At 48.5% G+C, this 26,468-nt stretch overlaps 2 protein-coding genes across 2 annotated transcripts; both read right to left on the reverse strand.

The window, feature by feature from the left end:
- Window positions 1-337: 337 nt before the first annotated feature.
- Window positions 338-7,572, reverse strand: PA2G4 (proliferation-associated 2G4). Its single transcript, XM_031941202.1, has 13 exons — window positions 7,359-7,572; window positions 5,532-5,660; window positions 5,181-5,286; window positions 4,969-5,038; window positions 4,599-4,691; window positions 3,847-3,910; window positions 3,536-3,614; window positions 3,370-3,448; window positions 3,116-3,249; window positions 2,546-2,640; window positions 2,254-2,381; window positions 2,053-2,106; window positions 338-1,836 (listed from the first exon to the last, which is right to left on the reverse strand). Exons 1-13 carry the CDS (start codon window positions 7,444-7,446, stop codon window positions 1,771-1,773), a joined length of 1,185 nt encoding a protein of 394 aa, XP_031797062.1. The 5' UTR covers window positions 7,447-7,572; the 3' UTR covers window positions 338-1,770.
- Window positions 7,573-9,398: 1,826 nt separating this feature from the next.
- On the reverse strand, window positions 9,399-25,917 carry LOC100924586 (receptor tyrosine-protein kinase erbB-3). The gene is made up of 28 exons (XM_031941203.1): window positions 25,369-25,917; window positions 21,546-21,697; window positions 20,722-20,908; window positions 19,547-19,672; window positions 18,880-18,945; window positions 18,527-18,645; window positions 18,228-18,369; window positions 17,576-17,689; window positions 17,351-17,471; window positions 16,908-16,981; window positions 16,693-16,783; window positions 16,331-16,536; window positions 16,007-16,139; window positions 15,754-15,844; window positions 15,336-15,490; window positions 14,895-14,948; window positions 14,474-14,615; window positions 13,745-13,864; window positions 13,350-13,448; window positions 12,966-13,151; window positions 12,678-12,833; window positions 12,335-12,410; window positions 12,024-12,170; window positions 11,795-11,892; window positions 11,532-11,708; window positions 11,335-11,406; window positions 10,874-11,162; window positions 9,399-10,714 (listed from the first exon to the last, which is right to left on the reverse strand). Exons 1-28 carry the CDS (start codon window positions 25,448-25,450, stop codon window positions 10,182-10,184), a joined length of 4,008 nt encoding a protein of 1,335 aa, XP_031797063.1. The 5' UTR covers window positions 25,451-25,917; the 3' UTR covers window positions 9,399-10,181.
- Between the last annotated feature and the right edge of the window lie 551 nt (window positions 25,918-26,468).

Below are 26,468 nucleotides of genomic sequence, written 5' to 3' on the forward strand. Positions count from 1 at the left end.
ATCTTCCCCAATCATAAATACCAAATGAAAACAGCACTTGTTATTCCTATTAGAGGAAACATCACCAGATTATTGTAGCTTGTCAAGATCTTTTTGGATCCAGAGTGTCATTCAACAATTACCTATCCTTCCCACATTCTCAAAAAAATTTTATATATACTTTCATTCAGAGTACAGCTATTAATGTTGATTTGAGCAGGGCCCTGTAGAGATTCAAGGTACTGTCTTACCTTACCTGTATATTAGAATATTAATAAACATGCTTGAACTTCCAGACTTATCTACCTGCTGCCCTCCCTCCAACTAAATCCATCCACACACCGAACACAAATATTACTTATCAATTTTATTTTTAAAAAATAACAGAACATTCCTGGGGGAAATAGGAGGTGGGTTATCCTATTATTTCTGAACAAATGGACTTAGCAAGAGGTACATTTCCACTCCAGAAAAATTAAAACAACCATAAATCCCCCCACTTCCTACAGACAAATCTTAAATTCTAATCCAGAGAAATTAGTGGGATTTTTTATTACTCTTTCATTTCTCCCAAAGAGGACAAAATATAATTTAAGATTGTATAAATGGTCCTCCTATTAGGACAGTGGGGAGCCATCATATTCTAGGGAACCTGTTCCAGTTTAATGGAACTTGCTTATCCAAGACATATCTTCTACCAAGACCACTCCCTCCCCCCAACCCATCACCAAATGAGCAGCATTACAAATGGCACATCAGAAAATCATCAGCAAATCCAATTTCTTTTATTGACGCAATCTCTGCGTTTAAAAACCCCATGAGTTAGTGGGAGCCCCAGCTCCCCAAGACCCCACTTACTAACTGCCCCTCCCACAACAACCCACAAAGCCCCAAGAATCTGTACAATCCAAGTCAACAGCTTCAGAAAGGAGGAGCCTCCTTAAGAGTCAATCTGCTCCCCTGACTCTTGCCCTCTTTCAAGAGGGATCTTAGAGCACCACACACAGGAACCAAACTGGCAGATGGGGCTTTCAGCTCTAAACTGGGAACTATGGGCAATTCCAGGAACAAGGTTGAGTTGAGAAGGGTCATTTCTTTATAGTTCTTTGAAAAAACTGGATCCTGTCCTTGTAAAAACTAAAAATTTAAACAAGAGGATCCATACAACAGAAGATCCCCGAATTACTGGCTCCAGCTCCTACAAAATGGGAGGGGCCTGACCAGACAGCCTGGATCTGAATAGGATTCTGCTACATAAGAATCAAAATGAGAAATGGAGGAAGACACCTCCCCAACCCCATTTTGAGGCAAGACAAAGACTTGAAGAGGCAGAACGGGGCTGGCACCCCAGACAAATAGTAAGATATTGACCACTAGGAAAGATGAGAGTAAAAAATTTCAGGGGAGGTGGCAGCGGTGCATAAGCTAGATCGGCCATCTACCTCTCCCTGTAGAGCTGGGCCATCAACCTTGACCAAGCAGAGAGCAATACAAAAAGTTAGAAAGAGGGGCTTGAAGACAGGTTTTGACTCCTGATTTTATTATTCAATTTCTTTTTTCTGTTTAAAGTAGTCTGCGATGGCCAGGAGCCCTAGCCTCCCAAGGCCAGAGTCAGTCGGAGCTGGTAGTCATTGGAAGGAGGGTTGGTTGTAGGAATTGGGATGAGGGGAGAGAGGTTCCCCGCTCTGCCAGCGGTCCTGGGTGGAAAAGATGAACCACTCTTTTTGGAGCCCAGGGTGTAGTAGGAGGGGAAAGAGGGAGGAGTACTGGGCTAAGGAGATGGAAACCATCTCAGTCCCCGGCTTCATTCTCTTCTGCTGTTTCCCCAGTGGTGGCATTCTCTGCAGTCTTGGAGGCCTGCAATGGAAAGGACAACTAAAAACCTCTTAACAGTTTGGGTTAATGTCTGGGTCAATCTGGAGGGATCAGGAGACAAACTCATCTTTATTTTGCTATAAAGATCAATGGGAGTCTTAAATCCCTCGACTATACCCCCACTTTCATTGAAATATTTTCTGACAAATGCACGTTAACAGAAAATTGTGGATTTAAGCCATGAGAATTATAACCAACCTTCTTTTTTTTCTTTTTCTGGGTCTTCCGACTGGCTGAACTCTGAAGGAGTGCCTAGAGAAGAGAAAAGAAAGTGGCTGGTGTGTAGGGAAGACACTCAGCATTTCATAAACTGAACTCCTTTAGGCCTTTTACCCCCTCATTTTCCTTGCTGGTCAGTTTTTGGAGGTCCTGGATCCCTCTTCCCATACTACTACTCACCTTTAGCTCTGCATCCTGGACTTCTAGTTCAGACTTGTACAGCTCAGGCTCAAAGGGACCACTGGTTATCCGCATGGGACCATTGGGCATGAGCAGTACTGTGAATTTGAACTGGGCAACAAATTCACCTATGGAAAAGGAAAGAGAGGTTGGGGGGTGGAAGGTCAATGATTCCTCTGATACACTGAGCCCCCACCCCAAAGTTACTAGATTCCAAACTCAAGAAATGAGAGCCGAGAACTTAATCATTCCCTGAACACCCTCCATGTTGTCACACGATGTCAGCACTCACCTTCCTTCTCATACAGAACATTGAATGGTTGTAGTAGCTCATGTTTAGCGCATTCCACCACACCCATGCGGGCTTTCTTTTCATCTTCAAATGCCCTATATTGGAGAAAATTTGGGGCTTTAGGTACCTACATCATCCTATGTATGCTTTCAACAATTCAACCAACATCTATTCTCCTAATACTGAGTATACACAGACAATAAAATCCTGATCCTCAAGGAGCTTACATAGGGAGGAGAGAAAACAAGAGGTACACCAATACAAAGCAACTTGAGGAGGAAGAGTATACTGACATCTAGGAGAATCAGGAAAGGCTTCAGGGAAGAGGCAGCCCCTGAGCTGAACCTTGAAGATAAAGATTCAAAGAGTTGAATATATCCTTAGCATCAGGCCCTTACACTTCTTTCTCATCACAATTCAAGAAACCATCATTAAGTATCCGCCTGCTCCCTTACACTTTTTGCTTGGGGGAAACAAGTTTGGGCAGGTCATGGATAGAAGTCAGGATGGGTGTGGGCAGGCCGGCTGAGTCATTACCAGTCCCTTATTTGTCCCCACCAAGACAGGCACCTGAGAGTGAATGGCATGGCATCGAATCGCCTCTCCACCTCGCTAAAAAAGGCACGGGAAGTTTTCATTTTCAGACCATACTGTTTTGAAGGATCTCGTTTGTAGATGGTAGTTCTCTGTCCTGCATCCTTGGCCTACAAAAGAACAAGAGACAAGTCCCTAACTGGATCCTTCAACCAAACTTTCTTTACTCAGGAACAATGGAAGGAAACCATGTCTCTTTTGCTTCCCCCTTTCTCCTGGAGGAAACTTACCTTGCCCTCTCCTGAGCTCACAAGAACATCCACAGCATAAACTTCGTGGACTTCAAACTCAGCTTTTTCATGGTCCTTCCTGTGGAGGAGAAATGAGGATTAACAATTAAGGTTAAAGAGACTAGGAAGGAACATGGAAAGATAGAGCTGAGGACAAGGGACATACTTCTGCTGGTCTGTGGGGTTTTGAATGATGGTTTTTTCTCCATCGATGACGTGTTGCTTCAATTGGTGAGACAACATCCCTATAAACAGAGAGAAAAGAGTGACCCTTTGGTACCTGCTGTCATGAGGAGGAAGTTGTTAGAATCCATCTCCCTCAGCAGTTTCTAAGAGAAACTATTCAGAATAGACAACAAATTTGACCCTGAATTCAAGAATGAGTTTTCTCTGCTCTGGACCAGAATGGATCCCGAGAGTCTTATTTCATGGCTGAACATTCATTCTGGGACACACAGACAAAATCCACAACCTTACCTTCTATTGGTGTGCAGTTAAATGAATGGGCAACTTTATTCCAGGCATCTGTAACTTGTGTGTTCTAGAAGGCACAAGATTCAAAATCAGCATAAGGTAGCAGAACCTTTGCAAATCAAAACTCACCATTCCAGCCCCCTTCCCTCCCAGCGGAGGAAAAAAATGAGAACTATGTTAGAGTGCTGGTTCTCAAACATTTTTTGGTCTCAAGACCCCTTTACACTCTTTATATTTTGAGGATGTTCCAAAGATCATTTATGTAGCTATTATTCTATTTAAATTTATCACATTAGAAACCAAAATGTATAAGTATTATATTTTGACCCACAGACCCCCCCCCCCATGTCTCCAGACTAACTTTGAGAACTAGTACCAGAGAAGAATGACTTTTAAACATTTTTTATTCTCTTATCTATTACCCTTACATCCTTAAAGCTATGTTCATATAAGCTTTATAACCCTTACTGAAGTGAAGATTATCTTAATTACTTTCAGCTCTGTATCATGTGAAAGGGATAAATGAAAATAGGAAACAGTGAAAGCAACAGATTGCAATAAAGTTAAGAAAAAGAGAAAAGGGAAGAAAAGGCCAAAAAGTGGTGACTGGTTTTAGTAAGACCCACAAAGAATTGAGGTTAGGAAACTGTCCTGGGAGGTAGCTAATCTGAGACAATTCATTGTGAGGCTTGGGCTTAGTCGGTGAGGCTGAACATAAAGCACAAATTTCCATACCATGTATAAACCATGTATACCTGGTTTCCAGGCTTGACCAGACGCAGAGCTGCCTCAGCACACAAATGAGCTGCCTTAATCACATCTGCTTTTCTCCCTGTCACTGGGGTGCCCTGCAGATAGAAAGAAGCAATCAGTAACCTTTTCTTGAATGTGATTCTTGCCATGTCCATCCAATGAGTAAAAAGGAAGAAAAGTAACTTTTTTCTTAGTGATCAGAGGAAGGAACTTAGGGAAGGAGTTCTTTAAATAATGTCTTGGTTTATTTGTCTGTAGAAATAGATGTCTAGATATTTTAATGGCTTGGGTTTGGGTGGGACAACACATCCACAACCACATAACTTCTTTCTGATACCAAAAAAAGGGGAGCTTCAAGGTCAAGCTACACACCTTAGATGCATCAACCACGAAACTGTGGGCCACATTTGCAATGAAACCATCCACATGGACTCCCAGGTCACTAAAAAAAATACATATGGAGCAAAGTGTTAGGAACAGGATTCCACACATGACACCAGCCTCTCCATGAGTGTATAAGAATCAGCCTAGGCACTGGGCTAGATCAAGGCTGATCTAGGGCCCTTAATTGGTCAGGGACTTACATTTTTACTAAGTCACCCTCCTTGAGGATGTAGTCCTGGTCGCTCTTCAAGGGGGAGAAGTGACAGACACAGTTATTTACCGAGATGCTTGTAGGGAAGGCAATACCTGTAAAAAAAGTGACTGTCAAATCTAATACCTGCTTTGCCCTAATTCTAGTTACCCCTAAGCCAAATGGGAATAGGTTCTTTACCAGAGACTCCACTCGGGAGTAGCCACTTTTAATGGAGGACAGGTTTCTGATCCCCTGCCCCACCTATACTCCCAAGTATTTCAACCCCAGAGATGGTTGCATAAGTTTTGGATCATGAGTCTGGGAGAAATTTAGGATAAACAAGTGGGGGGCTTGTTACCTTTTTTCATCTCCTTTTCCTTCTTGAAGATCTTTCCTGTCTCCTCCATGATCATGGCATCTCCCTTCTCACACAGACCCAGCACAGATGCACCTGAGGTTGATGCTTCTACTACCACCCTCAGGACTCCTGATAGGATAGATGGGTACCTTGGTTAAAATTGCACCACTTCAGTTACAAGCATTAAAGTACAATGTTGATGAAATAACCTGGATATTGAGACCTGCCTTCTTGGTAATGTCCCTAGATCTTATATCTCAAAAAAACTTGCTGGAAGACTTAGTTTCTCCTCAATATGTAAATCCATCCCCATTTCCTAAGAAAAACAACTTTCTTCTCCATTGGTGGTCATAACATGATATAACAGACTAATATCTCCAACCACAGCTTTTTCTCTCCCTTCCCTTGTCAGGAAAGTGGTACTTATGACAAAGGCAAGGTTTATGAACTTTTAAAAGAATCCATTGGGGAACCCATGTGCAAGAAAAACTAGTTAGAAGGTCGTTTATAGGCATCAAGAACAGAAGGAAGACCCATGAATACTGAGACTGATGCCTTGTTAAATGCCCTCTTCTTCCATCTCATGATACCCTCAAATTAAATGGATGTTATGAAGCACAATTCACAAAACCTTCCTTCCCCATTCCTCACAAACTTCCTAAAACTTCAAAGAGATTAAATGCCGAGAGCACATGGGTCAGAAGCAGCAGAGTATTCCAAATGCTAAAGTGAACCAGTGACTTTCCATGTGAGCTATCATCTTCCAAAAGCCCTCTTTTAAAAAGGTTCCAAAAACCACGGAAAAGGGCTTGCTTTAAGGTGTTGTACGTGGGGATGGGTCTTGAGAAGCTATCGAGTCTGAGCTTGGAGTTTACTCAAACCTCAATTTGGTTCTACGTCTTTAGTAATCTTAAAAGACACGGCTTTCCCCAGCCCGATCAAATACCTCAGACAGTATCAACCTCCACCTTCCTATTCAAAGACCCTAGGACAAAGGAAAAGGCATTTCTCCTCGTTGGAGAATGATCAGGGATATAGTTCTGAGAAAGTCCAAGGGGTTTCTAGAGACAAGTGGAAGACCGTGACACCTGCCCGGCAGCGGAACGGCAAAGGGACGACCGCTGCTCAAGTCACAGCAAGCCAAATAAAGGAGAAAACTTCTCCCGGCTCAGAAAACAAGCAGCTCTCCACCTGGCATTCCCTAAACCCGCAGCGTGAGCGCGGAGGGACTCCGAAAATGCCCCAAGGAAATGTCAGTTCTCAGGGAAATAGCGAATCCGGGACATCCCTCCGGGGAAGGGCAGAGGACGAGAGCCCTGGGACGCTGCCGCGGGGCGGCGGGCAGGCTGTGGCCGCCCAAAGCTCTCGGGGAACCCCCGTCATCCAAGCGGAGCCGGGGGAGCCCCCCGCGGGAGGCCGAGGCACAGAGAAGAAAAGGCCCCGGAGAAGCACGTGGCGGGGCAGCTGGTGTCAGCGGCGGCAGGGGAGGAGGAGGGAGCGCCCCGCTTGGGGGACTTGGCAACACGTGCCCGGGACGGCCCCGGAGCGCCGGCCAGATGCAGAGGCCAGCCTGACCCCCCGGCCCCGGCGCCGCCCCGGAGAACCGGCCCCGGTCCCGGCCCCGGCGCCGTTTCCCTCGAGGCCCCCACAGCCCGAGAGGGGCGCGCCCTTCCCTCGCAGCCAACTGCCCGGCGCCCCAACCGCCCTGGTCCCCCGCTCGACCCCAGCCCGGCTCCTCCGCATGCCCCGAGTCGCGCCCGGAGTCCCGGAGCCCGAGGCTCATTCCCGCTGGATCCCGCCCGCCTCAGCCCCCCGGGCCGCACTCACGGTTGGCGATGTCGCCCCCCATCTTGTACTTGGTCACCACCAGGTCCTCGGCGATCGTCTGTTCCTGCTGCTCGTCCTCGCCCGACATCTTCCCGCCGCCGCTGCTGCTGCTGCCGCCGCCTCTGCTGCTGCTGCTGCTACTGCCCCTGCCGCCGCCGTCGCGGTAGCCTCCTGTTCAGCCGCCGCCGCTTGTGGCCGGAGCCCCCGCGGTACGTGAGGGAGGAGGGAGAGCTAGCGAGCGAGAAAGCGCGAGCGGGCGGGCGGGAGGGCAGGCGCGAGCGAGCAAGCGCGCGGTCCCGGCGTAGAGTACTCTGGGATGGCGAGTCTCCGCCACCACGGGCCACCAGTAATACGCCGCACCAGGCGGACTACAATCCCCGGCCTGCCTTGCGCCAGCCAAGTCAGGCCCCAGGGCCTTGCCTTGCATGCCTATCCTCACGCCGGGCACGCTGGGAAGAGTCAGTCGGCCGGCGGGAAGGCGGGGCTGGTGGTAAGTGGGAGGAAAAGAGAAGGGAGCGTCCCGCCCTCTCGGTTAAAAGGAAAACTACACCTCCCAGAGGGCATCGCTACAGGAATTACGTAAACAGGAGGCGGGAAGGTGTGTGGGGCGGGGGGGGGGGAAGAGTGCCTGGAACGCCGAGGCGCGGGTGGTTGGGTGTGTCCGGAGGAAAGCTCGGGCATCCTGTTGGCTGACGTAGCTTCCTCGGTGGCTAGCTGGTAGGGCCGGCTGGGCTAGCTGGGTGGGTTTGGGACCCTGAGGGGAGGGAAGGAAAGGGGGGGAAGGTCTGGGGCGGAAGGGCGGAGCGCCCCATCCCCCGGCGGGGCCGCTGCGCCTGCTGGGCCAGTTCCGCCTGCGCAGGCGGGCCTGTGAGAGGGCGTGCCAGCCGACTACCTGTAGTCAAGGGCTGCTCCGGGTGTAGAGCTGCCGGCGGCCGACAGGGGGGAAAGAGGCCAAGAGATCTGACCGGTCACACAGGAAACAAACACCCCTGCTAAGCTTCCGAACCCTGACCCTTTTAAGTCCGAAGCCGCGTTCTGAACCCCCGAGCGCCTGGTAACCGGACACCCTGCACGTGTTCAGGCTGGGGTCGGGAGAGCCTGCCCCGGCCCTGACGCCAGGGGCAGCGTCGGAGCCAGGCTCGAGGGCGGCTTATGGAAAACCTCCCGACCAGAACTCCCGAAGTGCGCGTCCTGGGTGGGCATGCGCGGGGTCTCTCCTCAGCCCATGCAAGCGCTCATCTAGCGCCTCCTGTAAGCCAGGTGCCGCGCTAAACTGAACTTTGCCCAGCCGTCCAGGGCTTCGCTCCGGGCAAAGTAGTAGCGTAGGGACGGGCTCGGCATAGAATACACGGGATCCACGGGAAAAGCTCTCCTCCCCCTCCCCCCCTCCCCGGGCTCGAGCTGAATGAGCCACTTGGGACCCTTTGATTTTCCGTCTCGGTAAAGGCAGGGGATCTGGACTGGGGATGGGGGGGAGGAGAGGAGGGGCCAGTCCTACTCTTTCTTGCCCACGTGGACAATCTCAGTCATTTTAACTTCCATATCTCAAAAAAAAAAGGGAGGGGGGGAGAAAGGGGGCATAAAGTTGATCCCTTCCAGCTCTGAATTTTTGAGCAAAACGATGAGTTTAATAAATGCTTCATTAAAATGGCCAAAACCTCTCAGATCCTCCATTCCTTCAGCTGAGTTGTGGCCGGGGGCAGAGAAGTTAAAGAGCGGTTTCCTGAATTCTCCTTTACATTCCCCATCAATCTGGAGGGGAGGAAAACTTTGGCATTTTTATTCAAACACGTATAAAAACAAACAAAAAATAGCTCCTTCAGCTACAAACCTGAGATTCTCCACTCACTCCTATTCCCTCGATAAAGAGATGAGTCTTGGGGAGTTTGGGCCCTCCTCCCAGGCCAAGTAGCAGGTCAGTCACCCCAAGTCAGCAACCTGCAACCTGTGCCCAAATTGAAACCCAAATCTTTGTCTGGGATCAAGGTCCTTAGTTCCAATTTGGGCAGCCCAGACAAACCTTTTCGAGTTGGTAATTTGCTTTGGATTGTAGTCCTTGAATTATACGAAGGTAGCTTTTCCCACATGCACAGAAGCACAGTTAAGTATAAATGTGAATGGAAGGAGGCCCTTTCCTTCTGGTCAGCCTTCTCTATTGCTCCAGCTTCATATATGTATGTATGTATGAGTACTTTGGTCAGACTTATAGTAAACTTAAAAAAAATTTTACTTCCAAGCACCCTATCTTCATAGTTTTCTTTACCCCCTCCTTCTCTCTGTCCTTTGAGCTGTGTTAAATAGAGGAGGTAGTAAATAGCTGGTCTAGCTCCTGCCTTTTGCCAGCCTTGTGTGGGTAGATGGGGAATAAATTGTCCCTTTCTACCAAGTAGCCAAACTTCACACTACATAAAGTAGAGGCTTATTTAAGAGCCCAGAAATAACTGGAAAATTTGGACAGAGGAATAAGGATACAGGGATTAATTCTTCATATCTCCAGGGATTCCCCCTAAGGGAGGTGAGTATGGCACACAATATAAAGGAAACCCTCCCACCCTTACCAGATCTTTTTGAGGAGGAGCTAGAGAAGAAAGTGCAGAGTTGGCAATACCACATACATTTTGTTTGGGGTAGGGAGAGAAACTATTTAGAAGGTTTCTCTTCTCCCAACCAAATGGGTATGAAGGGAGACAACTTCCAGGGCATAGGAGGAGAGCCTGGAAATAGAGAGAACACTGGAAAGGAGTACTGATAGAGAAGAGGGAGTACCCTCTAGAGGTACCAGCTGCCATATAAAGCCTCCCGAGTGTGGGCAGGGAGGAAAGGTTATGTCCCCTGAGTACTGGCCTTGGAGAAGAGCCGGCTATGCCAGTAGTCGGGGTTGTCAAAGGCAGAGTGAGTGGCTTCAAGGGTTTGAAGCGGCTTGAGGTGGGCATCATGGATGCATGGGGCATGGTGCCCAGGGCTCTGAAATGATCCCATTTCCTCATAACCTTGCTCAGCTGCTGGGCAAGCCCCCATGGCTGCATAATCGCTGCCAGAAGTTCCTCCACCATGTCGACGATTCATATACTCATAATCCTCATCGGGAGTAGTTCCTGGAACAGGCATGATGGGTACAGGATGGAGTGGGCAGCTATGGGTGCTGCCTAAGGAGGCACTGAGGTCCGATCCTACGTCCATGTACTCATAGCCCAACTCCTCCAGAGATCCTGGCCTTGGGGGTCTTGGCAGACTCTGCTTTCTTCTCCGATTCATATATTCATACTCATCATCTTCATCTTCTTCCTCTTCAGTGCCCAGAATGGAACTGATACCCACAGATGATGACAAAGTGCCATCCCGAGAAGAAGGAATACCTGGGCAAGAGGAATAGAGAAAGACATTGAGGGCTAGGGAGAGGTATTCAGAGTGGTTTGTGAAAACAGTAATAGAAAAGATCAGGATAGGAAAGGATCAGCAGAAACTAGAGATTTCAGAGACCCCAATGTCAGAAGGCCCTGCCCAAATCCAAGCACCTTTGGTATGGGTGTCCGGCATCACATAACCATTGACATCTTCCTCCTCCAGGCCTGGCGTGATGAGCGGAGTGAGGGGGGTGAGCAGGCTGTGGCGCTGGGAGTGATAGGCACTGTCACCTCGAGGTCGAGGGCTCCGGCTGCCACACAGAGATTCTGCCTCTTGCAGCTCAGCCTCAGAGCTTGTCCCCCGGCCTTCTGATGATTCAGAAGTGAGTCGGCCTCGCGGGTTCTGGAGCAGAGAGGATGGGCAGGGGCACTGCTCACCACTCCCACGGGTCACAGACCCCTAAGGAAGGAAACAGTTACTCAGACATAGGAAAGACAGACTTGGGCTTCCAAATCCTCCAAATTTGTTTTCTTTTAAATCCTAAAGCCTATTTTTATAGTGGACCCCACCACTAAAGCCCAGGGGTCTTCTGGTCTCCCAACATCTTTTCACATGGATGGATGAGCATTACCTGTCTAGCCCCTCCAATGTTGCTCTGGTTCATTGGCATATATCCAGATGAAGGACTTAGGAAGCTCTGACTCTGAGGAGAAAAAAAAAAATTAGATAAAAAGTGGCTCCCCAGAACAGGGACACTTATGAACTCTTCACTTCTATTTACATACTGTATTGTACTATTTTTGGAGAGGAGACAAGGTAAGGCCTTACCCCACGTGGTCGGGACAGCGTACCAACAGGCAAACTGAGGGCAGAGCCTAATGTGCTTGCCAGTTCTTCCTCTTCCAGCTCCATGTCCAGCTCTAGCTCCGGCTCTACCTCCTCCAGTTCCTTGTCAGTCAAAGCAGGTATCTCTGCCCCAGGAGGCAGCCCAGAACCACTATCCCTCTGTTTGGGGGAGAGGAATATATTGTTAATACAACAGAGGGCTTTAATCCTTCCCCTTCATCTTCACTCAAAGGCTACCTTCTCACCTTGATAACCAAATATCGTGGTGGATCTCGGGCCATTCGGGTGAATTCATTGGCCAGTTCTTTGAATGTTGGTCGTATGTTCTCATCAATCATCCAGCCTTGGGTTGAAATAAGAGAAGGAGGCATAAAAAAAGTGCTACTGCTAATAAAGTCCCTGTGCAAAGTCAAAAGAGATGAAGTCAGTGAAGACACAGAAGGGGCAAAGATCAGGGAGGAACTGATGACTCACACTTAACCATGACCATGTAGACATCAATAGTGCAGATCTGCGGTTGTGCTAGACGCTCTCCCTTCTCCAGCAGGTCAGGCACTTCAGCTAGGCGAAGCCCTTTATAGGGTATGTCCCCAAATGTCATCAATTCCCATATCGTCACACCTGGCCAAACAAAGTATGAGTAAGATAAAGATAGCAGACAAAAAAATATAGCTTGATAAAATGGGTGACATTTTATAAAGTGTCTAGCAGGAGAGCTCTTTGAATTTGAAAGACATTTGAAATGTGTAGGGTGAATGGTGATTATGTGAAGGATGAGTACTAACCATAACTCCAGACATCACTCTGGTGTGTATATTTTCCAAAATGGATGCTCTCCAGGGCCATCCACTTGATTGGTGTCTGGTGAGTTTGGAGAAGAGAGGATGTCAGTTAATCATGTAGCCCTCAATTTCCTGAGATCCCTCAAAACACTCACCTCCCTCCATACCAATGCCCTTTTTGGTCTGTCTTTGCCTTCTGAACTAACTAGTCTTCTTCATGTCTTAGATATGTCTCATCCTTTGTAGCCCACCATGCAGTAAGTAGCAGCTTGTTATTAGCTGACTTCTTGAGTACTTTCTACTACTTTAGTACCAGTGCTTTCGGTATCTCTTCCCCATTCCTTACCTTAGCCTCACTGTGCAACAGTTGTTTATCATCAGGTGGTAGCAGATCAGCCACTCCAAAATCAGCAACTTGCACCTGACTTGGGGACTTCAGGAGCACATTTCGAGCAGCCAGATTTCTGTGTACCATGCCATGTTCTTCCAGGTAGTACATACCCTAAAAGAGCAGGAGGAAACTTTGGGGGAGGGGTGCTAAGATCCAGAGCCAGCCCTGGATTCTCAGAGCCTCAGTCAGCATTTCTCCCCACCAGCCCATCTAACTGATTCGTACCCACTGAGGATGTCTCACCTTGGCAATCTGCACAGCCCAATTGAGAAGTAATTGTGGTCCCAGAGCCCCCCGATGTTGTCGCACGTGGTCTAACACTGATCCCAATGGCAGAAATTGGGTGACTAGCTGCAGAGATGATCCTGGACATAGCCCCAACAGCCGAACAATGTGCGTATGATCTAAGCTGCCAATGGCTAACATGTGCTAGAAGACACGGAATAGATTTTAGACAAAGGGCAGATGTGTTTGGAATGCTCACAAACATATTTTCACATGTTAATATGACTAGTAGTGGCCTCCTGTTTCTGACCCAGCCTCACCCTACTTTCCCCCACATAAAAGAGTTGTGCTCCCCTCTACCACAATCCCCACACTTCTCCAGCATGTCGTCTCTTCACTCACATCAGTTACAGCCTGGAAACTCTGCCGTCCACTCCGGTCTTCGATGACCTTAATGCAGACTGGGATCTTGATGGACTCACCCTCTGGGATCCATATGCCCTGGGATAATTATGTGATGTTGGAGTTATAAGGAACTTTAGAAATCTCCATCCTCATTTTAGGCCCAGAGAGATGAGTGGCTTATCCAAAGCCATATGGGCATTAAGTGACAGAAGCAGAATGTCAGTGCTTTCGCTTTAGCCCAGGAGTATCACATCAGCCCAAAGCCATTTTCCTTGGCCAAATCAAGTACTTTTCTCCCAGCGCTTGATAGTCTTCCTCTTCCATTGATCCCTTCTGCTTTTCTGGCCCCAGTGCCTCAGAATCCCTCTCTAGAAATTTCTGTGCCCCCTCACCTTGTGCACAGTTCCAAAGACGCCTGAGCCAAGAACTTTAAGTTTCCTCAGCTCTGTCTCCTTGAAAATTCGGGCCAAGACCTTATTGGCCTTTTCACCAGGGTCCAGAGGTTCCAGGCTCTGTAGGAGATACAGGGGAACTATCAAGAAGGTTTCTATAGAACAGCAAGGTGTGAAAGGAACTAAAGGCATAGTGGTGAAAGGAAGAAGAAATAGCATTTTTGAGAAATATCAGAAAGCTACCAGGGTCAGAGGTTATGCATTAAGGTGTCTAGCAGAGAACGTATTATTTCCATCATGTCAGGGATGACCAGAGGGTGTTAACAAGGACTCAAGAGGGACATTTTACCTTGGGATATGTGTGTAGGGTTTAGGGAGAGGAGAAAAGGGCAAGACATCTATTTAGATGCTCTTTCACTTGTATACCACCTGACAAGGTACTTTCACATTTTTTTTTTATTATAACTTTGCAATAATTATGTGAAGGAGGTTGGATTTTATCCCTTTTTAAAGATGAGGAAATTAAGACTTAGAAAGACTAATTTACTAGAGGTCACATAACCAGTATTGTAACTCAGTTGAAGTTTTCTTACCACTGTACCACACTATTTCCTTGAAGGGAAGGGATTAAGAACTGACTGAGAATGATTGAACAGTATGGTGGGGAGGGGAAGGGAGGTCTCCACTAGGAACTGTTGGGGTCCTTTAAGTACAAGAAGGAGCATTCACCTCACCCCGCTCCAAGTAGCGCCTCATTGCTCTCTTCTTCTGGATCTTCCGCCCTCTCAAGTAGAGCAAGGTAAGTAGCAAGGCCAAAGTGATCACTATCAGCCCTGCTACCACAGCTAGACCCACAGCCACGTGGGTCTTACTGTAGGAAAAAGGACATCAGAATGTAGCTTCTGTATATAAACCTTACATCCATAGCAAGAGAGATGCCAATCAAGAACCCCATTGCCCCACTCCTCATACACTAGTCTAGCCACAGTCTTTTATGCAAAAAGTTAATTCAGTCCTGACAATCCAGCCTATGTTAGTTAGTTTTAGAAGAGGGAGGATAAAAAAACCAATCCATGCTTCCTTTCACAGACTTCCCTTTCCCTTTTCACCTTTCCCCTCCAGCAATTCAAATCCTTGAACTCCAACCTACCTGCTGATGGCCTGTGGTTGTCCCAAACAGTCATGGAGTTCTGGTCCATTGCACCTGGAATAGAATAAGACCCCTTCAGCTAGGGATTTGGACAACAGGCATTCCTTTCTATGGGTTCTTCTCCTCAATAAAACTAGTCCTAAAGCCTCCAATGGTTTGCCCACAGTGAAGTCCATATTTCATGTGAACCTATCAATGGGGCTTGATTCTCTGATCCCTTCTTTTTCTCTCTGGATCCCGCTTTTCTGTTTCTGGCCTGTATTTACCCCAGCTCCTCGGGACATTTTCTGTGGTGGGACAGACCTCCCCACCCCAGCCCTCTTGAATCTCTGTTTGTTGAGTCTGGTTCCTCTACCTCCTTCTAATCTTTTCCTCTCCTCATTTTTTGTCTCTTGTCCTATGACCACCCACCCCTCCGCCACCCTTTTTCCCTTCACTGACCCTTGAGTGCAGTTCTCATGGCAAGGTAGACACTCTCTATGAGCATCTGGGTACTTGTAGATGAGTCCTTTGGCTCCCAGGAGGCCATGGGGGCAGCTGCTCACACAGTGTGGTCCATCCCGGAAGTGGGCACACTGAGCACAAGCATCTGAGCCCTAGGGAAAGTGAAAGACAAAGTCAAGGACAGAAACCCGAGCATCCTTTGAGCCCACCCAGGTGGTCTGCTACCCTGGGTAAAAGATCCAAACAAGTACCACTTATTTCAGACCCATGAAGCACAGTTTTGCTTTTACATTGATATTCTTAGTACCCAGCATCCCTTTGAATACTTTAGTAAATGTTGATTGATTTCCTGTATGCTATTCAGCCTTTGAGTAGCCCCCTCCCTCTCCAAGGAACTATGGGATTTATACTGTACCGAGCCATAGCAGGTGACATTGCCCTCCACAGGCTGGCACTCGGGATGGCAGGAGAAGCACTCATCCTCATTGGCAAACTCTCGGGGTTCTCTGCAGGGGGGTCCGAGGAGACGGCATCATTTTCAGGTTCTGCCTTCCATAAGTTCTTCTCCCACCTCCAGCTCTATGTAGCACCTTCCCCACCAGCCCTATATTATGCTTCTCCATTTATACCCTCCCCCCACAAAAGCCCCTTTTAGCCTCCTATAGTACCCATTCAGGAAGTTGCATTGGGTCACACAGACTCCCTCTCTGCTGTAGTTTCGACAGGATAAACACTGGCCAGGACCAGGGCCCCAGCAACCCCCAGATGAGCACAGTGGGTCACACACTTGACCCTCTGCCACTGTAGAAGGAGAAAAGGGTCAGTCAGGAGAGCCCTCCTCAATCTGCCCACCAAATCCTAACCACTGGGCTTGGCCCAGGTCCCACAATCCTCAGCTCAGAATCTTGCCTCCCATTCACCTCCTCATTCCCCTGGAACTTCCACATCACCACTGTCTGAGTCCTGGGGCCTTCACTTCTCCCCTTACTTACCACAGTCCTTTTTGAGGCGATTGTGCTTGATATCCAGCCTCCCTTCCTTTGGGCCCCGAAGCAGCCTGGTCCAGTTCAGAGAGTGGTAGTAGCAGAGCTGCTTGTTGGCACTGATATAAATACGCCCAGCGCTGACTTCTTTGAGGGACCGGAGGCCCAATGATGTCACATTCAAATTTTTCATGATCAGCAGTGAGAAACCCAGACTGGGGAGAAGGATGACAACATAAGGGAAAACAATTAGAGACCAGGAGCCTGAGAGTGTTGAGTGGAAACTTTCTTTTTGCCCAATGACCCAAATTCCTGCCACCTCTTCACCCGAAGGAAGGGCAATCGGGGCACCTCCTTCTTCAGAGACTCACTTGTAGAGGCTTCGGCCACCTATGGTTGTCAGGTTGGAGAAGACACTAAAGTTGTGCATGTGAGGGGGCCATGACTGGATGTTCAGGTAACCTATGGAAGAAAGGAGCTCTGCTCATGGAGTCTGCCCTCTTTCTCCTCGGCACCTTCTCACTTGGTGGCATCTCTGTCCCAGCAGCTGGCCTACACTTGCTCCTTCTTGGGGTCACACACTTACCTGTAATCTCCCGAACTGTCTGGAAGACACTGAGTTTCTCAGGATCCAGGGCAGGAATGTTGTGCCAGGGGTCTCTGGGGAAGAGGAGGAAAAACAGGAGTTTTCTCCAAATATTTTTTAAGATGAGCCGAAAGGGATTGATTAGGTCTTGATTCATTCTAAGGCCCAGAACTAGGGGAGGAAATGACAGGGACTGAAAAGGAATTAGCATTAGCAAAAGCTTGGCAACAATTACAGCTGTAGGATAAGCTGCCTTCCCCCCACCTCCACACTCTGGAAAGCATGAGTCCCTCCAGAAAGGAAGTATTGGAGCCCAGAGGAGGTAAGCAACTATTAGGGACATTAGAGAGGAGGGTGCATGACTGGTGTTATATGATCATTTCTTCTGTTAGAATTGGGGTGAAAAGAAACCAAGAGGGGTTTGAAGAAGAGGCAAGTCTAACCCTTTGAGGCCGGTGATAAGGAAGTCCAGGTTTCCCAAGATCTTGGTACAGTTCACAAACCCATCAATGTTGCTAGAATCCACAGTCTGAAATCGGCTCCCTGAGCCTGTCCCCTCACAGGCTGCAAACAGAAATGGGGTGGGAGGAGTCAAAGCAAATTCTGAGGGGTTAGATGGGAGGCACTAAGAGGAGGCTTAGGGGAATAAAATTCTGACCCTGACCCACCTTTGGGACACAGCCCTCCACAGGGTTCACACATCTTCAGCCCGTTCTTTTCTACCTCCATCTTGTCCCCAGGACAAGCCCTGACACAGGAGGTGTGATCTATCACAAAGTTATCTGTGCAAGGAGACAAGACAGGAAGGGAAGTGAGAAAGGGCAAATCTCACCCTGTCAGACCTTCTGAGGATTTAAAACTGAGCAGGACCTTAAAGGGTAGGGAGTCTACTCCCTGCATTGGGCAGATAAGAGAACTCCAGGCAGAGCTGAAGTGGCCTCCAGAAGGCCACGGGTCCTGGTTCTGCCAGGCTTCAGACCAAGATCCCCGTCTCCCAAACCAGTGTTCTTTCCACTATGTAATACACCTAGAGCAGACAGAGCTCCCTCCACTCCTGTACCCTCTCAGGTGTCCCCAGGCCTCCAGGGGAGGTTCTGGCAGCTCCCTTTATGTCATGTCCTCAACCAATGTTCCTGGATCTCCTCCCCAAGAGTCACTCAGAGAGGGGTCATAATCCCTGTGTCTCTCCCTTTATAACCTTCCCTCCATGTGACCCATCACTGTCCCCATGGACACACAACATCCCTTAGAGTGACTTTTCCTGTTCCTGTTATCAGTCTCTGCCCAGATTTCCTTTCTCTACCTGGTGCAACCACTTACGGGGACAGCTGGCCACACAGACCCCTCCATACTGGTACTTAGTATGGGGATTGGGCTCTAGTTGGAAGGTGAGCTTGTTGTAGACAAGGGGAAGAGGACACAAAGACACACAGGCTCCACTGTCATTGAAGTGTCGACATGCCTGTGAAACATGGGGAGAGTCGGGGTGCAGGAAGCCTCGTGTCCACCCATACACTCCCTCCAGCCACCAGGCCTCCCTCCCCAGCCTCTCCAGTACTTTGTGTGCCAGGCCCAGGCACACTACAAAGGTCCCCCTCCCCCATGCCTCCAGTACATACGAAGCAGTCTGTCTCCCGGGGACCTCCACATCCACCTGCACACTCATCATGGCAGCACTGGTTGGGATTGGGCCCAAAGCAGTGGCCATTGCATTGTGGGGCACAGATTGTCTTTGTCACTGGTTGAGGGAAGAAAGGTACAAGGGTGACCACCAAGGTCTCCCTCAACAGCAAAGTAACATCTGATTTGGGTTATCTTCAATCCACTCTCCTCTCCACTCCCTTGCCTATTCATTCCCCTTCCCTGTAAGTCCTGGCTGGCTGAACCCACACTAGAGTCTGCATTCTAGCTAGCTTAAGTCACAGGGAAGATGTAGGAAATGGATGTTCAAGGACGTGAGAAGGGTACACACATGTTTGGCAGTCTCCTGGTCCGGGACCCCAGCATTTCCCTCCACAGGATTCGTGACAAGGAGGACCTGATTGAGGAAAGAGGCACAGACAAGGAAACTATTAGGATTGTCCGTTAGTATTTTGTGCTGTTTTTCCTAATGGAATTTGGAAGGATCATCACTCTCCCTCCTTGTCCCAAATCTATACCTTTTCTTTAACACCTCTGTGAAATATTCAGTCAGACTTTGTTTGAGGGTACAGGGAGCAGGAGGTGAGTTCAGCAGAGTAGGAGCTTTGAGATAAGGTTAGAGGGTAGAGGTATTTACTCTAGGAAAGAGCTTGGTTGAAAAGATGAGCATGTTAATTTTACAATATTAAAATATGTCTAAGGCTGAATGAGTATTGAGAGTCTGCAAGAGCCCAAATGAATATATAGGATATATGAAATCTGGCTAGATAAAACACCCAGGGAACTTAAAGGATAATTTTTGGAACTTTGCTCCTGGGAGAAGGAATAGCAATACCAGGCTATTAAAAAGTATTTCATTCTGGGCATTTATTTACTTGAAGATGTTGGTTTACCCTGAAACCTGAAGAATATGATGAGGGATGAACTTATTCAGTGTTATGGATTTAGAGAAAGCTCCTTTGGAGGGAAGACTTAATGAATGTGGGGGAGTGACTCACAATTTTTGCCATTGTTTTTGACCACAATCTCAGCCTGTTGGTCCCTCACGATGTCTCTCCAGTCAATTGTGTCCATGTGACAAAGTTTATCATTCCTTTCGATGTAAACACCCCCAGCTAGGATCTCTGGAGGGAAAAAATTGGTAAAGTTGAAATCTCCAGGACAAAACTGAGTTGCTTGCCAGAGGTCTTCTATGTATGTCTATCCTGGTTTTGGGATATTTGAAAAGATAGGTAGAAGGTAGGTGGGTTTAGGTAGAAGAGAAGCAAATTGCAAAGAAGTTGGTTCTGTTTGAGGATAGGGAATGAAGCCGAAGCAGCTCTTGGTTTCCCCAGACACCTGTCCTAAATCTGGTTTAGTCAGTAAAAGACAGGCAGAGCAAGAGGGAGGCTGGAAGATTCGGCTGACTCAGCTTTCCCCACTTGTCCCACTCCAGGATGCCCTGCCTATTTATTTTTCAACTGACTGGGGCAAGGAAGTAGGAGGGAGAGGCCAAGGGCAGAAGAGGAGTGAGCCAAGTCACATTTAACCAGCATGCTTTTCTCTAGGGAGACAAGTAGAAGAAATTAGGACTGTGTTTTTGGGGGTGGTGAGGTCAGAAAAGTAGTAAAAAAAAAAATCAGAATAAACAGAGTATAATAACCCCCAAAACAAAGCCAGATCTTAGCCATGATTCCCCCCATTCCCTGCAAAAGCATAAGACCTTTGTTCTTCTCTGGATCTTGTATAAAGGGTTTATGATAGTCAATTTGGTAGGGAGATGGTTATTTGAGCCGTTAGAAGAAAGAATGGATGAGCAGGGATGGAAAGAGAGTTGAAGAGGTGAATGGGCAGCTTTCAATGAGTGGTCAGAGTAACTTGGAAAGGCCAGTGCATTGGTCAGAAAGGTCAATGCAGTGGTTAGGGTGATCAGTGCAATAGTTAGTCAGGCTAACTACATGGTACAGTGGATGGAGCACTGGGCTTAGAGTCAGGAAAATCTGAGTTCAAATTTGTCACACAGATGCTAGCTGTGTGATCCATGGCAAGTCACTTAGGCTCTATTTGAATTAGTTCATTATCTCTAAAATGGGGACATGCTAGAGAAGAAAATGGAAAGGCATGTCAGTATTTTTGTTAGGAAAACTCCTATGGAGACAGATAATTGAACAAGACTAACTAAATAGTAACTAACCTGTGAGTTGATTGAGGCGGAGCTGGCGTAAGGCATGGCTGGAGTTGGTGTTATAGTTTAGCATGACAAAGATGGCAAACTTTCCATCATAGACCTGGGCCCCCCTTACCACACGAAGATTGGGGAGTGGCAGAGTTGAGAACTCATTCATAGCGATTAAGACGTATCCTGTTACCTCCCGGATCCACTATGTTGGGACACAAGAGCATCAATGAGAAGGTGTAAATATACATCAATCAAACAGTCTCATTCTACTTTCCTCTAATTGCAAAAGCAAAGATGGGAAAAGGAGGTGCCATTCCAAGTCTCCCAGATTCTCTATTCAGAAAGAAGTTGAATTTGGAGATCGCTTTTTTAAACCCTTTCCCTCGGGGAGTCAGGATGCTAAAACCAAAAGAGACGATTATCTTGCTACCCAAAGCCTTCTTCTCTTATGCTTCTTCATCTATATGAATCCTTTCTCTAATTCTATGCCCATTTTTCAATTTGAAGATTTATAAAAAGATCTCCTATTCCTCTTCCCTCTTCTAACTTTATTTTTCTCATCTATACAGGTTTGGGTTTTTTTTTTTTTGTTTTGTTTTGTTTTGTTTTTGCCAAGGTAAGAGGAGAATAGGTAGTTTGGAAGAAGAGAAGGCCAGAGGAAGAAAGGGATTTTTTTCATACAAAAAAAAAAAAAAAAGGAAGTAATTGGAAAAGTAATTTGAAAATTAATTGGAATTGAAAAGTAATTGGAAGTAATATTCTCTGATTCAAAGCAAGAGAGGTCAGGGTTGTATCTCAGGGGGGATGGAAGATGGGCGGGTGACAGAAAGTTTCCTCACCTGTAGAAAGGATAGGTCAGGGCTATGCCCTGTAAGCACAATTTCCAGATTTCCCATCACAACCTCACATCGGTCATATAGTTTGTACAGTGTCTGGTACTGGTTTTCGGCATCACCAGTCACACTTAGTCCATTGAGGGTCCCTGGGCACACTGTTAGAAAGAGAATGTGGAGAGCTCAGGATCTGGAGATTTTTTTTCCTTTAGTACTCTACTGCTTAATAGAGACAGGCTTCTTCTGATGGTGATTAGAGATTGAATAGACAAGGTAATTGCTTTCTACCTTCAGCCTTAGTCATTTGGAGGGAATTCTGTAACAGAAGAGAGAGGGCAGGGAAAGGAAATGGATATTGGACTTCAGAATAGGCACTAGGAAATCTTACCTGTGAAGTGTGAGGATTAAAAGGTTAAGCATGCTGAAAATACTGTTATTTCATTTTTCTTTCCAGGTAGGTAGTTTTTCGGAATGGGGAGGGTAAGGAGGAAAAAGAAAGCTACAGCTCTGCTCCTCCTTCTAGGGGTACCCAGCTCTTTATCACCCCCCTTTATGCCCTAGGGTCCTTGAAATAAAGGTCCCTTTGGGGCCAGACACACAGCCCCCATTGTGTCCACTGTGGGTGAGGAAGGGTGGGGGAAGTGGAGTGGGGGCAGTATCCAGGGCCATAGCCCATCCCACAATGAGTTGATTCTGTCCAAGTGAAGGGGGCAGCCCCCACCCTTTTCCCAGCCTCCTCTTGCTCCCCCTTCAAGCCCTAGCTCAGACAGTGACCTCACTGGAAGGAAAGGAGAATGGTCTATAGCAGCTTTGTCTTTTAGTTTGGAGAATAGGCACCACCTTCAATACCTCCCTCCCAAAACTCTAGCTCCACCTCTCTCTACCCCCTCTGCTATCCTTTATCCAGCTGTGACTCCATCATTACTCCACTCCATTTCCTTACCTTCAATCCTGTTTCTCCCTCTCCCCCTCCCCCTTCCCCAGAATCCCTGCATAGTTTTCACCAAGGACAAAAACATTGGGATAAACAACAGGAAACTCCCCCTTGCCCCATATCTTTGTTTGGGGGGACAAAGAGGTTCAATCAAGAACTTTTCAACACTGGCCACTCCTAGACTTAAGAAGAAAGAATGATGTGTATTGGGGGCACAAGAGGAGATTGAGTATGAGTGTCTTCTCATTAGGTGTCCGCAGGTTGGAGAAACAGATGAATAAATTGTGATACAGAAATGTAATAGAAAATTACTTTGATTTAAGAATTGAAGTATTAAGGTATCTTTGTCCCCTTGAAAAAGTTCCTCCCTTTTCCGGACAGGAGCAGAGATACCACCTGTTGGCAACTACTTTTCCTTGGGGGCATTGCCAATCCATCAGGAAGCAGGCATGAAGGCATGAGGGAAATGGAAGCCATAGAATTCCCTCTAGCCAGCTCCATAGCAAACCTGATCCCTTGACAGATCCCCACTTCACTCTCCTGGTCATGATTCCATTACTGAAAAGGGGGAGGGAAGACGGGATGAAGATCAGTATGAACCCAGGGATATACATTGCCATTTTGGAAAGGACAAGAAGGAAGGCTGAGAATTGCATTGCTTCTGTCTGAGAGATGGCTCATATTCCAGCAGATTAGAACTGCCTCTATGTCCCTTGCTAATAGGATACCCCTTCACCAGAGCCCACCACCATGCCCAAGAAGTAAAGACTTGTGTGTCTGTGCAGAGATGTTCTTGAGAATAAGTCCCAGACAGCAGTATGAGTTAATGGCTAGAGAGCCAGTCGCAGAGCAAGGAAGAGCTAGGTTGGAGTGCAGCATTTGACACAAACTGATTGTGTGACTCTTGACAAGTCACTTCAGCAACTCTTTAAGATTATAAATAGCACAATTTCTGAGCTGCATCAGAAGAGAAAGAATTTCCTCACTCCCATATGAATGAAATCAATCACAGACACAGTTTTTTTTTTTTTAATACAGTGAAAATATGTGGTATCTTTTGTCCGTGTCCTGTCTCTTTTCTCAAAGCCTTCCCTACCAGCTACTCCAGAGATGATTTTGTACATGATACATTGGATTAGGCTACCAAGTTAAAAGGACATACTCTCAAATCTCTCCCTCCCCCTTCCCCATTCACTCCTCAAAAGAGAACCACATATTTTTGGGTTATTTATGGATTCTAATGTACTTGGGGAGAAGGGCTAGAGAATTAGAAGTCATTGTCTTCTACCCACAGGGATAAAATCCATCGCGTACACACACCCACAAAAAGAAGGGAACAAAGGGTAGTAGATGGAGGTGAGGAAAAGACCAGAAAGGGAGGACTAGGATCCTGAAGTTAGTGCTACTGACATTTCTAGGGAGAAAGTTGGTGTTTGTGGGTCGAAATCATCCAAACTCTCCAAATTATGCAGGAGCATGGAGAAAAGCTGTCAATCACAGAACATCTTAGGAAGACAGTATTGTGGAACAGGAAGGAGTTTTTCTCTCTTACTCCAGAAGTAATACTTTCTTCTCTTACTGAGGACCCCTGGGGGATCCTCAAAGTGAACCTCCACTCCAACACCCCCCTACCCCTGACCAGGGATAGGACAAAGGGAGCATAGAGCTACCCAGACGAGGCCGGATGCCCAGAGGCTGAAAATTCAGATAAAGGAGAGCCTGGCCAGTGCTCTCGCTGCCTCCCCTTTCCTTCTCCTCTCCCCCCCCCCCCCAGTTCTCTCCTCCCCCAGGAAAAGGGCCAGAGGCCAAAATTCCTGGTTTCCTAGCAGATAATTTCTGGTTCCCAAGTACGAAAGGGAGATAGCTACTGTCACCCCTTTTGTGCAACTACTACCCATTATACCAGACCTCCATTCTTTCAGCTGGGAGTGTTCACAATTCAAGGACCCAGAGGCTAAATTTAGACCCAGCAACTGTAGGGGAAACACAGGTGTTTACCCACTCCCACTTCCCCCAACCTTAGAGGAGTGACACAAAATGCATTGAAGTCCCAAACTGTGGGAAATAGCAGTAGAACACCTAAATTTGACCTCCTCAAATCCCACCAGCACTCAGGGCTCAAAGTCTCCGAAAAAAGGGCTGGGGGCAGTCCTTCCTGAACTGTCTCCTGAAATTCTCTCCATAAGCCTCCTTTCCCTTGATGCCTCTCGGGAGTAAGCAAGGAGTTTTAAATGGTCCAATTCGCCAAAGTTTAGATTTCGTGAGGTGGATTGGGGTAAGCAGACGAGAGTGGTTTTCCGAAGTTCTTTATCACTTCATCACCTGGACTTGGCCCTCTGGCTATTCTCTGCCCTGCCCACCCCCACTCCCACAAGCACTCACACAAACAAGCAATGAAGGGGAGGGGCCCCAACCTATTTTTCAAAACAGGAGAGCTGCCCCCTCCACCCCCCCAAATCGTATCCTAGCTCCTCCCAGAGCCGGCAAAACACCGAAACTGGCGGTGGCTGAAACCTGGGGAACCCGGGAGACGGAACTGGGAAAAGAGGTTAAGACTCCAGATTCTGATTCGCTTTCCAGAAAATAAAACAAAACTTCATCTTATATCATCTCTACAATGGGTTCCCCCAGAATGCCTGGGCTTCTTGCCATCTCGAAATCGGATCGGGAAACTGAGGCGGCGGTCGCTTCCCCGGGAAAATGCTCAGAAGGCGAGAGGGGGTGGAGGGTTGGGGGGAGGTCCGGCCAGTCCGTGCTTCAGAGTGGGGGCCGCCCCGACAAGACGAACGGGGGCTCCCAGGTTGCCCGGATACACCAACCCCGACCCCCGGCTCCTCCCCGCACTCGGAGCCCCCAGCAGCGCCCAGTTTCCCCCATTCCGCCGCTCTCACTCACCTGCCTGCGAGCTGCCCACCTCCGAGCCCCTGGCCAGGTGCAGGAGCCAGCCCAATACCTGCAGCTCCAGGAGCCCCCTCATAGCTGCTGCGGGCCGGGGGTAGGGGGCCCGGGCCGGGATCCGGGGCTAGGACATCAGGGCTGGGAAAGCCACCTGAGCCCCGGAGGGAGGCGGCGGCAGTCCGTCCAGGTAGCAGACGCGGACTGGTGCAGGATCTGGAGCTGGGACTGGGACCCGGGAGGGAGGGAAGGGAGGGGGTGCGTACGTGTGCGGGGAGGGGGTGAGTCACGGCCGCTCCCGGACTCCTGGAGCTGGCAGCACCGCCGACTTTCGCAGGGTTGAAGTTCGATTTCGTCCCAGCCCCTGCCTCTACCCGGCTTGTGCTCCGCCGCCCTACTCCGCCCGCCCCCCTTACGCGGGCCCCGAGTTCATTGGCTAGACTGTGGGAACCCCCTTGCTCCGGCCAGTCAGAGCGACGGAGGGCTCACCCTCATTTTCTCCGAGGCGAGGGGGAGCAGAAAATTCCTAAGCCTGCCCCCACACACACCCCCGTAGATAAAGGAGGGATTCTCTCCCGGCTCCGCCCACTATGTAAAGCACTCCCTCCCCCGCCCTCCTACTCCCCTGGCCGGTTGGTCCACTTTGGTGTTTTTTATGCCTCTTGAGGTGGGGGGATGGGGAGAGTTCCCGCCTCCCGGTCCTACCCCGCCCCCCTTAGGAATTGAGACCCCACTGCTGAGCCTTCCCGTCCGCAGGATCCCGAGCCTCTCGGAGCCTCCGTGAAATCGCACTGTCTCCGGACGCTTCCCCCCTCCAACCCCGGCGCCTGCCCAGCCTCCCCAGAGAATCTGAGGAGGGGAGGGGGCACCAGTCTGGGAACAAACCCTAGGCCCCGCCTTTCCATCCCCTCTCGGAGAAAGGCAAGGGAAAGCAGGGGAGGGGCGGGCCCGGCCGGGCAAGGGTGGGACCAAGTCCCCGTGCACCTGTTGCTGCCCGCACCTCCCCTGCTCCGCCCCTTCTGCCCCCACGGCCGATCTAAAGGACAGCTGCCTCTCCGCCGCCCCCTCACGAATTCGCCCAACTGTCCCACGGCTTCTGG

The sequence above is a fragment of the Sarcophilus harrisii genome, chromosome 5, assembly GCF_902635505.1.
Source record: "Sarcophilus harrisii chromosome 5, mSarHar1.11, whole genome shotgun sequence".
Classification (NCBI taxonomy): Eukaryota; Metazoa; Chordata; class Mammalia; order Dasyuromorphia; family Dasyuridae; genus Sarcophilus; species Sarcophilus harrisii.

Excerpts from the sequence above, each read along its gene's own strand:
- PA2G4 (XM_031941202.1), bottom strand. The coding sequence starts at position 7,446 with ATGTCGGGCGAGGACGAGCAGCAGGAACAGACGATCGCCGAGGACCTG. Across the intron at positions 5,287-5,531 it reads GGAAAAGGAGATGAAAAAAG|GTATTGCCTTCCCTACAAGC; the intron begins GTAACAAGCCCC and ends CTTTTTTTACAG. Across the intron at positions 1,837-2,052 it reads AGAAAAAGAAAAAAAAGAAG|GCCTCCAAGACTGCAGAGAA; the intron begins GTTGGTTATAAT and ends TTTCCATTGCAG.
- LOC100924586 (XM_031941203.1), bottom strand. The coding sequence starts at position 25,450 with ATGAGGGGGCTCCTGGAGCTGCAGGTATTGGGCTGGCTCCTGCACCTG. Across the intron at positions 14,949-15,335 it reads CATGAGAACTGCACTCAAGG|GTGCAATGGACCAGAACTCC; the intron begins GTCAGTGAAGGG and ends ATTCTATTCCAG. Across the intron at positions 12,834-12,965 it reads GGGCTGTGCAGATTGCCAAG|GGTATGTACTACCTGGAAGA; the intron begins GTGAGACATCCT and ends CTGCTCTTTTAG.